The sequence below is a fragment of the Equus quagga genome, chromosome 2 (assembly GCF_021613505.1).
Source record: "Equus quagga isolate Etosha38 chromosome 2, UCLA_HA_Equagga_1.0, whole genome shotgun sequence".
NCBI lineage: Eukaryota > Metazoa > Chordata > Mammalia > Perissodactyla > Equidae > Equus > Equus quagga.
In genome coordinates this window covers 106,465,938-106,482,776 of record NC_060268.1, presented here as the reverse complement: position 1 = coordinate 106,482,776, position 16,839 = coordinate 106,465,938, and the positions used below count along the sequence as shown (strand labels likewise).

The 16,839-nt window shown below is 44.4% G+C and overlaps 1 protein-coding gene across 6 annotated transcripts in view; it reads right to left on the bottom strand.

Moving 5' to 3' along the window:
- The window catches only part of DISC1 (DISC1 scaffold protein), a 341,872-nt gene that overhangs the window by 220,400 nt on the left and 104,633 nt on the right, over positions 1-16,839 (bottom strand). For all 6 annotated transcript variants that reach the window (XR_006887032.1, XR_006887035.1, XR_006887036.1 and 3 more), the window contains exon 7: positions 358-412. Coding sequence is in view for 3 of the 6 variants with exons in the window: in XM_046650469.1 (XP_046506425.1) it covers positions 358-412 (55 nt within the window). In the remaining 3 variants the exon portion in view is untranslated. The remainder of the gene's footprint in view (positions 1-357; positions 413-16,839) is intronic.

The following is a 16,839-nucleotide window of genomic DNA, read 5'->3' as shown; positions in this document are numbered from 1 at the left end:
ACCCTGCCTTTCCAGGAGGAAAAGTAATTAATTTGTCAGATTATCCCCATCCAGAAAGGCTTTTGAAGCAAAGACATTTGGTTGTGCACAGCACAGTCGTTTCCATTCCCCAACATCAACAGCTTGTTCTGAAGCAAAGGCCAAACTAGTTAATTCCCAGGGGGACCACAGGTTGGGACCTCTACCATGGGAACAGCCCTCGCCCCTGGCTCTTTGGCTCATCATTTGGCCTGTAGAATGGCTTTGCCAAGTCCACATTTCTTCCAAAGCCCAGGTGTCCTATGAGTTAGACACGAAATTAAGTCAAGAGAAAACTTCAGAGATTTCCTTAGAAAATTGGCATAAAAAGGTACTTACCTTGGCAGTGATTTCTTTAAGTGACAAGCTGAGGGATTTTATCCTTTCCTGGAGGCTAGAAGAATTAGAAAGAGGACATTGGTCTTCTTGGCATCATAGTTCAATACCACCACATAGGGAACACTATGAAACATGGACCTTCCGTCAGCCCAATGGCTGAAGAAGCACATTAGGAAAGATGATGCCAAATTGGTTCCATTTGACAGTGGAATTAATACACTACTAGGAATCAGATTTCCCCTCCTTAATTGTGCTCTACTGAAGTAGTATTAAAATCTGTTATCATTTCCACACATATACTGATAGGGTGACGGCACAACCCAGATGTGCTCCTGGCATCAAAGGATTAGAATTTACATTCCTGCAACTACCTTTCAAGAAGGATGGTCCACACAGGGTAGTGTTTCACAAGCAGGTAATCAAATATTACCTATTTGGGCACACTGTGCAATTCAAGCAATATGCATGTACTAAGCCCCTTCTGTGTTTGGCAGTGAGGTGGAGCACATAGGAGATACATATATTTAAAGTACATCTAAAATAGAATTCCCTTACTCTTTAGGCTCTCCCCAGCTTCTTTTTCTTCCTTAGCATTATTCACCTTGGCATATTCATTTATTCATGTAATTTCTCCCTCCCCCCATTGGAATATAAGTTCCACAATTGCAGCAACTATCTGTTGTGTTCACTCCTGTATTTGCAGTGCTTAAAACAATTCCTGGAGCTCAGGCACTCAGTCAATATCTGCAGAGTGAATGAGTGAACGAAACTAAGACTCAGACCTTATTCTCAACATTGTTATCTAATGGAGAAGAAGTTCATGCAGACAGTCAACTATAATATAAAGCAAGACAAAAAAATTACTATAAGGGGAATAGAAACCCAATACAGGATGAAATTGCTGCATAAAAACTGTCACTGGTAGAATATTGTCTCCATGCCAGCAATGGAGCAATAACTTTCACAGCAATTTAGAAATCAGGGGATTGGTGGGAAAGCTTAACTGAAAGAAGTGGAAAATGAGCTGAGCCTCAAAGCAAAAAGAAAGAAGAAAGCAATTTCACCGAGAAGATGAACCCAACTGGGCCAAAAGGTTCACATGGTGAATTGTGAGAGATAAAGTTAAAAAGGGGAATTATTATTTTTAATAGAAAGGGAGGGGGAAGGAAAGGAGTGGGAGGTCTACCTGCATTTGTAATGTTTGCTTGCTTATTTATTTAAAAAATAGATGGCGAAAATGCTAACATTTGTTTAATTTCAGTGGTAGGAAAATGAGTATCTGTTACAGTTTTCAGTTTGTTTGGAATATTTACAATTAAAATAATTTTTAAAGGACTATCAAGGACAAGCTATAGTCAGTATTGAATGCCAGGCTAAGGAGTTCTGAGCTTTATCCCAGAGGCTATGGGAAATCCTTCCATTTTTGAGGAGAACAATATGAAAGAAATGGATTTTTTTCTGGGAAATTAACGGGGCAGCACTATGAGAGATGACCTGGAGGAGGAAACACTGAATGTGACAAACCAGGCAGGCACCTTCAGCAAAAACCCAGCTGTGAGGTCCAAGGGCCTGCACAGAGGGATAGAAGTCGGAAAGGAGAAGAAAGGGGGGTCCTTTGATGATGATGCTGAAAAGCAGCAAGAGCATCTAGAGCCTCTCGTGTATTCATTCATTCACAAACTCATTAATTCTTCCAGTATCTACTGGGCACCTAGTAAGGGAGGAAATTGGAGCTTAGAGGTATGGCTTCCTGCCCTCAACAGCTCACTGCTGCTAGACAGGAGCCCAAAATGCAAAAAGACAAAGTTACAAGTACCAAAAGAGAAGTGGTCACTTGGTAAAATGGTGAGCTACAGAGGGGGACTGTCAGGTTTCTGGAATATGTAGGGGAGGGGGGTCAGGAAAAGCTTCCATAGCAGGGGTTGCAAAGTCTCAGAGCAAGCTCATCAATTTGCTGATTGTTGTTGCTCTTCAACCATAAGAACTGGTTCTGAATGTTATCACCTCCACCAATGTGTGACTTCTAAGTACAGTAAACTCATTTCAATTAAAAATCCCCCAGAAATGGTGCAGGTACATTCTAAACAAAGCCATTCCCACTCTAGACCTACATTCAACAGAGGAGAGTGTCCTAGCTGAGCTGAGGTCCGCCCAGAGGGAGGAGATGAGAGGCGACGAATGGTAGGGCATGTGGCAGCAGACTTTTCTGAATTCAGGAGTCACAATATGGCAAAAATCAGTGTGCTGGATGGGAACAGTGTGGAACAGCATGTGGAGTCCTGCCTGGAGAATTCTACACACTGGCTGGATGGAGACTGGATCTTTCGAAGGGAGGTAAGTCTGAGTGGCGTATAACACAGAGAACGAGGAGCAGACTTGAGATGTTGGGGAGAGAAGGGCAGAGGGTGTCAAAGATGGGTCTGTATCCATTTTGCCTCTGATCCTAGTAGCAGCACCAGCTATGTGTGCTAATGTCTGCTCTCCAAATTTAAAACCTTCCTTAAACAGAAATGCACTTTCCCTTGCCAGGCTCATGGGAGTCCATTCAACCAATAACTTTCCAATAAAGGGTTCACCACAAAATTGTTCCTATGAGACCATTTAACAGTATCTTATACATAGGTGTTCCCAGCCACACACAAAGGCTAGTTCATGCAGTAACAATGAAGATAGTTAGGTAGTGGGTGCACTTACTGACACTGAAAATTTAGCTGACCAAAATGGCAGTGCCTTTAGCTAATGCCCAATAGGTCAAGCGCCATCCTTCCAGGGGTTGACACAATTCACTGGTCTTGGCTCAGCTCTGGCCCTAGCCCAGAAAGAAAATTCATCTCCTCTCAAACATTCATGTTAGAGCAGACAGGCAGTGATGCAGATAATTGAATGCATTGCTTTATATTTGATTTGATTTCTATTTAATTTATTTAATTTATGCTATATTACTTTTTGCAGTAGAATTACCTTTCTAATTATGTTTTGCTCAGGCTAATATTAACATTACTTGCATCCCTGGGGTATACACAGAATGAAAGCAACAGGGGGCAGGAGAATATGAATAATCTACATACCGTGCCAGTGGTTTTCACGCTATTTTTAGTAGTAGAACTCTTGCAAAGAAAATTTTATCCAGAACTATAATATATAACATAGATAACAGAGGATCTGTTGTGATTGAGGTGGGGTGTCTGGCCTGAGGTGCAAGTGATGTCACATTGACCCTCACACACTTAATGCCACCACCATCACCCTGTGGTCCCCAAACCACGACTCCAGGAGCCAGAAAATACATTGAAAAGCACCAAATTAGATGAGTTAACTGTTTCTAAACAAGAGTTACATGTACTCAAGTGATTAAAGGTAATCCTCATGTTTCTTTGAAGCTTGCATATTGTTAGTGACAAAGAAGAACTATCCTCTCAGATCAAATTATGCTGTACCCTGGAAACACATAAGTGGTCTCTACAATTAGCAGATAATGTTTCGACAAACACACCAGACCTAATTTACTCAAATGAGTAACTTCGTTCAAAGCAGCCACCCTACAAATAGTAATATCAAACATTTATTGAGCATTTACTGTGTCCCAGACACTCTTCTGTGTTCCTTACGTAGATTAGCCTTTGAAATTCTCATAACTCTAACTCAGTACTATAATGTATACATTTTCAGACAAGAAAACTCAGTCAAAGAGAGATTTAAGTAACTTTCCTAGGCTTAACCAGCTGGTAAATGGGTAAATGATAACCCAGGCAGTCTAGCTGTCTGTTCTCCTAACCAGTAAACTATACTACCTCTCCTAGAAGCTGTGTACTTCTTCGAAATATGCTGTCACTGTCCAGACAGATTTTTAGAACTCTGTTTTAGAATTATGTTAAATTTACAGTACAATGTCATTATTTGGAAATGCATATTATTCTTTACTCACAAACTGGTGTTTAAATCACATGACCAGAATTCACCCTCAACAAATGAAGCCTTAGAAAAGTTGAGACTGCTGACGAAAACGCACTACAGAGAAAGCCCAGCAGTGGCAGATGGGCCTGGGGCCCCAATGGCGACGGGAAATTGAATGCAACGGGGTCATTCAAGATTGATTGTGCCCCCCTCCCCACCCAATTCATTGTGCTGGTGTCCTCAGAATGGGACCTAATTTGGAGGAGATAGTATCTTTGCAGAGACAGCCAAGTTAAAGTGAGGTCATTAAAGTGGGCGCTAATCCAATATGACACGTGTCCTTATGGAACAGGGAAATTTGGAGACACAGACAGGCACACACAGAAGGAAGTCACTGTGAAGAGACACAGGGAGAAAAGGCCATCTACAAGCCAAGGAGAGAGGCCTGGAACAGCTCCTTCCCTCTAGTCCTTAGAAGAAACCAACCCTGCTGACGCCCTGATCTTGGACTGCCAGCCTCCAGAACTGTGACACAATAGATTCCTGTTGTTGAAATCGCCCAGTCTGTGGTCCTCGTAATGACAGCCTCAGTGGGATTTTCCATTTTTAATAGTATGATTAATCCTATGTGTTATTAAGATCCTACATACTGGCGCTCCAGGGTCCAAGAAGAAAAAAATCGCTACTGTATCTGGCAGCAGCCAGACAACGGGAGACACAACAGCTCTTTTCTTTGCTTCAGACTAACAGACGGTTTCACTTTCAACTCGCCCAAGTGGGAGACTGGGAGCCGCCACAACAATAGACGCGTGCAGAATGTAAACACTCTTGTTGGTAGTGTAGGAGCGAAGGATTCTGAGGGGTGGCTATGGAAGACTTGATGCGAGACTGTCTTTGATTTTTTAAAAAATGATATGGGATCCTCAGGTTGGTATAGGAGCTCTCAAACGCCTTAGCTCCACGTCAGAAATGAAAAAGGGCCCCCTTCAATGCCCCTGCAACATCACAGGAAGAATGCTACCACTGATGTCAAAAATCTCAGTAATGAGAAACTCAGTTTGGGGGAGGGGGAGATTGCTTTTCAGCAATAATTAGATGGGAAAATGGAGCTGAAGTCAATCCCAGAAACTAATCTAAATAGTACAAGCCAAGACTTGGTCAAGGGCCAGAATGAGACATTTATGCAGGAGAATATCAGCCAGGCAATTCGGGTTCAACGACTTGGGGTGAGAAACAAGTCTAAGGAGGAACCACCTGTGCTGCCACCACTCTGGCCCAAGCCACCCCACCCTCCTCTGAAATGCTGAGTGGCCTCTGAACTGGTCCCCTGCTTTTGGCCCCACCCCTCTCCAGTCTCTTCTCAAGACTGTAGCCAGAGGGCGCCTTCTCATGCCCATCAGATAAAATGTCACTGGTCAGCTCAAATCCCTGTTCCAATATGTCCAGGGGAAGCCAAGTCCACAGGGACCAACATGGCCCATCTCCCATCACATCTCTGACCTCCTCTCCCACAAAGCCCTCCTTCGCTCACTCTGCCCTGCCACATGGGCCTCCTGACAGCTCCCAATCTGTCTTGGTTGGCACAGGCCCCTCAGCCTGAGTGTTCTCCCTGCAAGACACACAGAAGGCCAACTCCCTCCTACCTTCAAGTCCTCGCTCTGACCTTATCCTCTCAGGGAGCCCAGCCTAACTGCTCTACTTAAAACTGCTAATTTCCCATCCTTTTCTACATTTTCCCCCCATCGCATTCACCACCTACTAACCTACTAGGGAATTTACTTATTTGTTGTTTATTGTTTACTTCTGCCTTTCCCACTTGGAAGAAAGCTCCACGAGGGCAACGATTGTCCATGGAGAAGTACTGGCACAGAGTTAACTGACATTTGCTTAAGGATGACGCTCACCTTCTTGTCTTCTGTCTAAGGAACAGGTGGGGCATGGCGGGAACATCCTCACCTCTCTGAGAGTCACGCCTAAACCACAGGATGGTGAGAGGCTCCAGCCTTGTCCCCACCTCCACCACTGCCCCAGCACGAGTGGGCATGAAAGGCCAGCCCTGCTCGTCACAGGTGGAGCTTCATGTGAGAAAGAAGATGTAAAAACAGAGTCTCCTCCATAAGATCTCCTCTCCTTTTTCTAAACTTCATCTCTTAGATGTCTCACTCTCTTTGACATATCTCTTTTGGATGGTTTCTTTTCATAGCGGGTGAACTGTGTCCCTCTAAAATTGATATATTGAAGTCCTAACCTCCCATATCTCAGAATGTGACCTTATTTGGAAATCGGGTCATTGCAAATGTAGTTGGTTAAGATGAGGATGTTAAGGTGGGCCCTACTCCAATATAACTGGTGTTCTTATAAAAAGGAGAAATGTGGACTCAGGAACACACAGAGGGTAAGACAGTATGAAGAGACACAGGGAGAAGATGGTCGTTTACAAGTCAAGGAGAGGGATTTGGAACAGATGCTTCCCTCCGAGCCCTCAGAAGGAAGCGGCGCTGCCGACACCTTGATCTTGGACATTTAAACATGAAAACTTTCTGTGTTTAAGCCATCCATTGGTGGTCCTTTGTAATGCAGCCCTCGCTAACCTTCTGCAAAAACCTATAGCTACATTAGGCATCTTTTTGATTAAAGAAACCCATGCCCCGAATCAAATGGCAACTAACAACTCTTTACTCCCTGTTTCTCCAGATGCTGCCACTTAGGGAGGCAAAATTCAAGAACCTTATGACAAACTTGAATCTGTGACTCTCTCTTAGTAATACTTTCCAAACTTCCCATAGATCCAGGCACCAGATCTTCCTTACACTTAGAGTGAAGCATCTACAGGGCCAAAGGTCCATGCCCACCCAGAGCTGGTCCCGACTGCCCAGACCAGAAGTGCCTTCCCCAAGAGCCAAGAGCCCGCTTCCTGCCAGGGCCTCTTCTCAGGACAGTCCGCCCAAGGGTGGACCCCACTGCAGCACACATACCTCCAGTGAGCAACGCGCAAGCAGTGGCTACTTTGAAGGGGAGGTATCTACATGTAAAAGCCCATCACGGTGCAGGACACACCCCAGGTGGGAAGACAAGGTCGCAGTACCCTTGGTCCTCTTCCTCCAGGCCACACGTGTTGGGCGGGCCTGGATGGACTCCTTTATGGTCACGGCCTAGAGAAACTACCTCTCACCCTATGTGTTCATTACGCTTCCTCCTGCCACAGCTAGCCCAGCCATGACCGCCCTTAGCACCAGCCGCGGCCCTAGGCATTAGACTCACATCACAAGTGCCAACCATGTACCTGCCCCGAAGACGACCCTTTGAAGAACAAAGGCTCTTATCTGTCCCTACTCTTATCTGGACTTTTGCCGCAAAAGAATATTAGTGACGCTCAAAGAATTCCACCACCATCCTACTAACTTTCTGCAAGATTTCAAACAAGTCCCTTTCTTCTGGGTCTCTATTTCCTCACCTGCAAAATGAGGAGGCTCGACTATGTTATTTCTACAACCTTCCAGTCCTACCATCCAAGATTCTTTTGCTGTTCTACCAATCAAGATTCTTTTACTAATATCATTTTATTTGTAGACATTTAGAGAATCTAAAAAACACATAGGTTGTATAAATTGCCAGATAACATTTGTGACCAAAGCAAAAATATAGGCCAGATGCCTCATTTTTGCTAAGCAAGGAAGGCACGAGTTTTTCAGCCCTCAAAACTGAGTTGTCTGCTGGTGGTTGCCCATCCATCTTCCTGCCTGCATATACCTAGCCTTATGCTGAAGTCCTATTTTAGCAAAAAGCTATGGGAGAGGAGGAATATCAATTTTGTCTCCAAACAGCCTTCTCCCTGCCCCCTTTCTCTCTCCCCACTCACAATCCCCACCCCCGCCCCCCCCCCACCCCCCGCTGTCTTGTTTAGTAAAAATAAGTTTAAGAATGAGAGATTGTTACCAAAGCAAACCAGAAATGACATAAAGGGCAAAATGACAGCTACCCTAGCATAGGCGCTACTCGGGTCTTGAAACAAACAAACGAAAATACAGGAATCCATTGACATTAACAGCCTTGCCAATTACTGCTCAGTCCTCCAACCTTCTGCTGGGGGCAAGTGGTTACAAAAATGACAGCAAAAACTGCCTTAGGAAATGCAGGATTTTATCTACTTGGCCTTTTTCCTTCCTTGGACCCTTCTCTCCTCACAGCTGATAATGTCACATGTCACTGGTGGGACATACTTGGGGCACAGACAACAAAAATGCCAAGAATTCCTCCGGGCTTCACATGATCTCATAAAGGCACAGTAGGGCACATATACTCATCAGGAGAAAGCCATTCCATTTGGCTATAAAAGCTATCGAGCTGGTTATCTGAGCCAGTGACTCCCGGGGAAGGCTGCATGGTGCAGTGGAGAGAGATTTGTACCAAGAGGTGGAAGACCCAGCACCTCTGCTGGCCACCCTCACCACCTTTGGCACAGCACGCAATCTCTTTCCTGTCCAGCAGTGGGATGCGAGTCTGACGTTAGAGCTGCACACATGACAGACACTCACGTTTATGCCGGTCAAACAGCTGGCTCACCTTTGGAAGATCTTGGGCAGAATGAAGTATAGAAAAAGTTTTAAATAAATCATTCATACAAATAACCATACCTTTATTAGAATAAGAAAATATTTTAGAGTAATCTAACAGAAATTGAGCAGCAGAATTTTTAACTAGGGTGAAGTAAATATATTTGGCGTTTTCCTCTCTGGCCCAATCAAAGGAGATTAAATGAAAGAACCGAAACAAAACAGGCCAGCGAAATCCTCCGACTTACAGCCCGTCATTCTTTCTCTGGATATGGATCACATTAGTGACTCATATCCTTAGAGAACCTTCCTCTGAACTTCAGGGATCCCATGGCCAAACTTTAACTAGGACACTATTCTGTCACTCTTGAGTCTTTACGGTAAAGCCCACCTTCTCCAACTACCTCGGCCAACTCATATTGAGATGTCAAATTTCATAAGACTATAAACTCTGTGTGATAAAATCCATCTATGTAACTTACAGAAGTACTCCTAAAAGGAGAGAGGGAAAGTGAGGGAAAACAGGGATTTCCAATTTCTTAGAAAAGACTTCCTGGGGTCAAGGTGCTGATGGGAAAATATGGTGCAGAGGAAAATAACCCTAAAATTGAATTTACTGGATTTGCAGAATTTTCCAGATTTGCTCGTACAAATAAGATATAGCATAAATGCATGCACACGTGCACACACGCACACACACACACACGCTTGCCTCACGTCATCTCTTGCCAGTTCCCATCCCCAGTGGGAAACTCTGCCTGACATTAGAGTCACAGCTTCCATCTAAGTCCAGTTCTATCAAAAATCACAGCTTTATTTTCAACTGATTAACTTGGTATTTGGCTTATGCGAATACTCCAAGTGTTAATTCATCCACATCTTGCTCACTGCCTCTGAAACAATCTTATTCCAAATTGAAACTACAATTCATGTGCCAAAAACATTTGACTTACAGACATTTGTCTGTAAGCGATTTTACTTGTTTAATAAAGAAGAAATGAGAGCAGGAGTCAAAAATATGAACAGCCTTATGTCCGCATCATAACTGCTCTCCTTTGTACCCCTTCCTCCCAAGGTGTTTAATGATACCTTTTAGCACACAATAAGAAAAATTGCTGGCCTCCTATTTTTTGAAGACTGGTAACCAAGCTGCTCCACATTTTCAACTATTGTCATAACCCAAATGTATTTCAATATTCAAACAAAATTTTAATTCTGGGGCTCTCAAGTTCTTCTCCACAAAAATCCTGTGAGTTCAATCCTCAAAAGACTACAATTCAATCCAAGGAGGATATGATCCTCCCTCTACTAAGTGATGCAAAGGCAACTTCAGATTTCCATTTTAATCACTCTCCCCCTAATTCTATTTAATAAGTAATGTCCCATTCCTCCCAGAGCTTTTTAAAGAAATACCCTGAATTGCTTGTGTTTCCATTTAACACTAATTTTTTTTTAACGTATGCTGTTTTTCCTAAATTTCTAAACATGTATACTTTCCATAACTATGAAGCTTGCCCAAAAGGTTTTACTTTCTGCTTTGGGTTTGTTATGCTTTTCTGAACCATCTTTAATTATCTGCCGTATGGCCAAGAACAAGCACATGCACAGCTAAAGCCTGCAGAAACAGTTTAACTTTTACATTTCTCCCAGGCTTTCTCAAAATCCGATGACAAAGCAACAGATCAGTCAGATTCCAGAACCAGGGGGATATTATCAATTTCATTTCCTAAAATGTTTTAGCGGGTAAACTTAAGATTAACACATTTTATTGAATAAGGATTGTGAAAATAGACTGTTGAGCAAAATGAATGAACAGCAGGAAAAAATCCAGTTGACTCAACAAGGAATTGATTAAGAAATCAAACACCAGTATCAGTACGACTCAAAGAGGAAGCTGAGAACTGTGGCAAAAAGGAAGCACGAGGTGGTAATGAGAGTGGGCAGCCAGGATGAACCCCTCAATGAAAACAAGCACGCACAGAAGGCGCAGGGCCGCCCTGCCGGCATCTAAAGGAAACCTTGAGGTTCTGGTTCAGGTCCTCCCAGTAGCCTAGGAATCAGCACAGGAGAGATGAAACACCCCTTCGGCAGCTCAGAAAGGAGGTGCTGTTAACTGATTACATTCCCAGCCAGCACGGAGCAGGATTTCCCTGCTCACTTGAAAAGGGTCTGTCTGAGCACAGCCCAGTCACCTTCTGCTGAAAGAGCGTCCAACTTTCAGCACAAGGTCTGAAGGACAGTTTAGTCGGGTGTATTAAATTAACATCTGAAGAGTTAAAGCGGGGAACAGGAACATACGAGCCACAAACAGGAAAACATTCTTGGGATATGTGAAGAATAAGAAAATAAAGAAGGGGAAGAGAGGATTGTAGAAGACACACAAATTACAAAGAAATTAAGTACAGAACAGCTCTCAAGGTGATAAATAATGGAAAACAAAAACTGAAATTGACTAGAAGAAAACCTTTTAAAACAGGCCACGTGCTTTCACGTATGCCGAGAGCTGACTTCCAGTTGCAATATTAGGAGAACTAGCTACAATCATTCTAAAATAATTATCTCCCATCTTTGAGGATCCTTGGGGGCTCCAGCTGAAAATAATTAGCCTGATACCTAAGTTATAAAAGAGGAATGGAAGAGTCTGCAAATTCCAAGCCTCCCAAGAAGAAATATCTAAATAGTGATAATAATAATAATAATAATAATAATAATAGAGCCATGTTGTAAACTCCTTGGAGAAAACAAGACTCAGAGAATTTGTAAAATATTAAAATATAACATTTAAAAATATATAATCACTTTTTCTACCTCCTTTGTACTATTTTTTGTTTGTTTTGTTTTGTTTCGGCTTTTTGTGAAGAACATTGGCCCTGAGCTAACATCTGTTGCCAATCTTCCTCTTTTTTTTTTTTTTTCACTTGAGGAAGATTGTCACTGAGCTAACATCGGTGCCCATCTAGGTCTGCACCCAGGATGGGAACCTGCGAACTCCAGGCCACCAAAGCGGAGCACATGAACTTAACCACTACTTCACCAGGCCAGCCCCAGTACTACTTTTTTTTTTAAAAATCATAGTAAATTTACTCTAGCTCAAAATAAAGTCTGGTTGGTTGGTTGGTTGGTTGGTTTGAGGAAGATTAGCCCTGAGCTAACATCCACCGCCAATCCTCCTCTTTTTGCTGAGGAAGACTGTCCCTGAGCTAACATCTGTGCCCATCTTCCTCCATTTTATATGTGGGACGCCTGCCACATGGCTTGGTAAGTGCGTAGGTCAGCACCCAGATCAGAACAGGAGAACACCGGGTTGCCAAAGCGGAGTATGGGAATTTAACCACTATGCCACCCAGCCAGCCCCTAAATTCTGATTTTTTAATTTGTAAGTAAGATGAGATTCCTCCCTTGAACTTCTCAAATATACTCAACAAAAAACAGAAGTCAGGGTCCTGTTTTCTTGGGGCAAGTGGCATCTGTACCTGCCCAGATGGTAGTTTCAAATCCCTTTTCTCTTTTCCAACCCTTTTCCTTTTTTTCCAAGTTGTGGTTTGGTAAACTTTTCTCATTGCCTGTAATCAGGACTTTCCCAAGGAAACGAGAGGATGCAATGGTGAGGCGAGTTCCAACCTCCGAACAGTAGCTTCAGTGCAAGTTTCCATTCTGATCCGTGTAGTAACATGCTAGTCATCAGCAATGACTCACTTAGAAAAGAAAGAACTCCAGCCCCGTAGCCCATGGATGTCATGGTTTGCCAAGGAACTTTACAGGGGAACTTATTTGGGGGCTATTAGGAACGGAATTTCCGGGGGTTTGGGGGGGGGGGGTTAAAGCAGTTTATTTCAACTTACTTCTCAAAATCCTAAATGCAAAGTGTTCCAGATCTGGAAGCAGCCTACAACTTCATCTAGTTCAAACTTTGATTCTATGAAGCTCCTCTAGCACAGGCCTCACTCGTTCAGTTTCTCTTCCTCCTTCATTCCCTTCTCTGGAAGTGCTGGCAGACCTCTCTGACCTGAACCAGTTGCCTGCTTGGTCTCCCCGGGCTGCCTGTGTTTACAGACCCATTTGCTCTAATCCCTCTCGGGTGACACCAGGCAATCTGCAGGGCACAGAGACACCCATCACTGGCCTGGAAGGACATCCATTCTCTTTAGCTCGAACCCATGGACCCACGCTCTGCCTCGCTGGACTTCTTTCCATTGCTTGCCTGAGCACTTGGTTCCAAGCCCTGGTCTCTCCCAGGCTGTCAACATCAACCATCTCTCTCCCTCACATATCAAAAATTGGCCAAAGATGTCAGGACACTTACTGCTGCACGAATTTGGACCCTTAGCAGCCTCATCTGCAAAATGGGCATAAAACTAATATATTATCCAATACCATATAGCGTTACTGTGAGTAAAAACGAGCATTTTGTAAACAATAGCGATACTAAAATCAATGTATTGTTATTATTACAAATCTGAACGAGAGAGACAGACATGATAAATAGGAGAGTTGAGAGGACAGATCTCAAAGCGGGGCTATTGATTTTTTCCCAGTCAATTGTGAACTGCTGAATTTCATTATTTCAAATCTCACTGGAGAGGAGCCCTCACATCGGCCTGGACTGCTCATTGTGGACTGAGTGCCCTTGTGATGGGGATGCCTGAGCACCCTGAACAGTCAGTCACCCTCGCCGGGGAACCCTTGGCAGTCAAGCCAACAGGGAGAGGGGAGCAGCCCTGGCTTGCCGCCCACTGCCCCCCGCAGCAGCCCAGCCATGCTGACTGAGGTCCCAGATGTACCCACCAAGGTCCAGCCAATTGAGTGTAACCAGTTGAGTTTGTTTCACAGTTTGCGCCAGTGGTTTGTGAAAAGATGTGACACGTTTCTTCCAAATGCACAGTGAGAGGCAATTCATCCATGAGCTGCCAGAAGACATTTCACACGAAGCATGAAAATTCCAGGAGCTGAGGAATGAAGAACTCAACCACACAGTAATACAAGCCAGTCAAGTGTCTCTAAAGAATGTTGGAAAGGATCGTGTGCAGCCCTCATATCACCACTGTTGTTATTACTGTGATTATTCCTGCCACACTTTATAGTTAGCCACATGTGTGCTAGATGGGGTCACAGCCCTCCCCTAGTGTTCAAGGCACACAGACCCACAAAAGCCGGGAAAGATGAGCTACAAGTCACTCCCCTCTTCATCTTACACCAAATAAACAGATGAAACCTCATGCCCCACATTCAGGGATGTGGCCCACAGAAAACCCCAGAAACTGTCACCTCCTTCCTCCCTGTGCCCCCACACCTCAATTCCATTACCCCTACACCCCAATCCCATCACCAAGGTTGGGAGTGGAGTCAGTATGGGACGGAAGGAGAAGAACCAGTTAATATTTGGGGAGAACCAAGCTCTCTGGATGAAAGCCATCCTTCTAGACCTCTCCCATCAAGGGAAGACTTGCAGGAGAAAACCAAGAGTTTCTTTTAAAGGCGAAGGATTGGAACCTCAGGGATGGGGGAAATTCAAATGAACGCATCTTTCAAGTGGCTCCTATACTTTGTAAATCCCTGCCCTGTCAGCTTCCACACTGTGTCGGTCCCGATTCCCCAGGTGCTTAAAAATGTTCTCCTCCCATGTGGGCCAGCCCTGTGGCTGAGTGGTTAAGTTTGCGCACTGCCCTTTGGCGGCCCAGGGTTTCACCGGTTTGGATCCTGGGGGCAGACCTATGCACCACTCACAGAGCCATGCTGTGGCAGCGTCCCACATAGAAGAACCAGAATGACTTACAACTAGGATATACAACGATGCACGGGCTTTGGGGAGGGAAAAAAAACGTTCTCCTTTTGTTCACTGGAAAAGAACCATTCTCGTTGGCTCTAATCAAAAGGCAGCTATGATGTGTCTGAGAAGACAGGTCTTCATTCCATCCTGCTAAGATATTTGATCTAAAATACAGACATTAGAAAATTCAAACAGCTGCTTTGCTTTCTATTATAATATCCGAATAAAGAGCCACTGGGTCTCACATCCCCACGCAGGCCCTTCTGCTTACAGCCTTGGTCTAACACCAGCCAGAGAATTTCCAAGAAGCTATGGTCAGAAATGATGGCACCCAGGCAAGCACAGAGTCTCCACCAGCGATTCGCTCAGAAATGCCAAGTGTCATTAGGAAGTTCCTTTTCAAGCTCAACGTGTGGTTGATCCAGGGAAACAAACATAGCCTTCCCTTTGAACTTGCAAGTTATTGAGTTGAGTAAATCAGAAGCAGCTTCTCCCCAGACAGCACCCTGAGTTTATAACTGGTCTCTATGAAAAATCTTTATGGATGATGAGAGTAACAGTTAGGAAGTTGAGTGGTCTGTTTCTCTAGATTTTTGTGACAATATTAGACTCTGCAGCCCTTGTTCATAAGACTTCAAGATATTCCTGTTTCACAATTTGTCTGGATCTCTCCACCCGACCTAAAAAGAGACCATTCTCATAAACGACAAAGACAGCTAATGATGTATATAAGATGACTTCTTCCGGCTGGGGCACTTACGGGATATACCCCACAAGTCAGCATTTTCTAAAAGACAACCAATACTGCATATCAAAACTAAGTTAACAGGATCACATACAATTAGTTAAAAAAATACCAAACCAAGCCATCTCGCTTCTGTTGAGCCCTAACACTCCACAGTGGCTTCTTTCAAACGCTCTCTCTCTGGGAGTCTGTGCTGCATCTCATCAGCTTGGAAAAGGTATGTCTTCCTCCTTAAATGGAAAGCCCACATAACAACGGTGGTTCTTCCAATTGATATTTATGGCAGGGAACGCACGATGCCTCCCCTCCCTAGGTGGAAGAAAGGAAGCTGACCAGTCAAAACCTACACCTACACACCCCGAAGCGCCCAAGGCAGGGAGGTGCCTCCCTGCACCACTGAGTTAATAAAGGAGGTGCCAAGGTGGCCGCTTGCAGCGTCACCCAGATTGTGAGGATGTCTCAGGTGGTCGCACTCCAGCAGCACACAACCTCTCCCAGCTCTGCTCACAAAGAGCATCCCATGCTGATTGCACCTACAACGACTTCACCATGCGGGAAAGGTCACGCCATGAACTAGCCCTTCAATTGCCCATGTTTCTTTTTATCTTTGAACCACTCCTGTATTTTCCTTCCTACCCTCCCATGCAACTCTCAGTTCTTATGTTCCTAAGAGTTCCTCCTACACAGAGCCCAGGAGTTCTGAGTCACTGAGATACCCAGATTTTCCCAAGGTCATCTCAGCATGAAAAGTGAGAGCCTGCTCTTGACCTGAACTCTGTAACCTCAGCGGGAGCAATTGCATTTGGGGATGATGAAGCCCCAAGAGAGCACTGTGCCATGCTCAAGAGCCATCCTCAGGTCCAATTTCCCCAAAAGCGTCATAAAATCCAATGGCCACAAACTTTGAAGTCTTTCAAGAGCCCGTTCAATTGATTAGGGCACTGGAGTACTGGGCAGAAGTCACACTTTTGTTGCCTGTCTGCATCTCATCCTGATGAAAAGGCAAGCTGGAGTGCACGGGCAGAGAAATCGACTAGGATAAGAAGATGCGAGTTGGGGCCCAGCTTAATCAGCCAACCACACTATGGCATTCCTTGTTTTAGACTAAGAGAAATAACTTCCTTGGATCTCCGGGTAGAAACTGTCTTTTACTGGTTCAGACCCAAAGGCAGCTTCAGAGGTGTACAAGAATCTATTAGTAGCTACGTAACCAGGGAAATGTCTGAGTTCCCGTTTCCTCATCTCTAAACGGAGGATAACAAGGAGAGCCCGGCTGGCACAGCGGCTGCTCTGAACACCAGGAGCTAGTGAGAAAGCACTCACCCTGCAGCCCTCACATCTCTGTGCAGTGTACAGGGCCCACCTGCAGCAACATTCCCCGGGAATTCAGCTCAAAACACAGAGGCTTTGTGAAATACTGCAGTGGATTCTAAGTTAAGCATGCCCCAGCTTTTTCCCTCAAAGAGCCATCAGCCTCTGAAGAGAGGAGAGGAGGATAACAACCTCTGCTGTTAAAAGCAAAA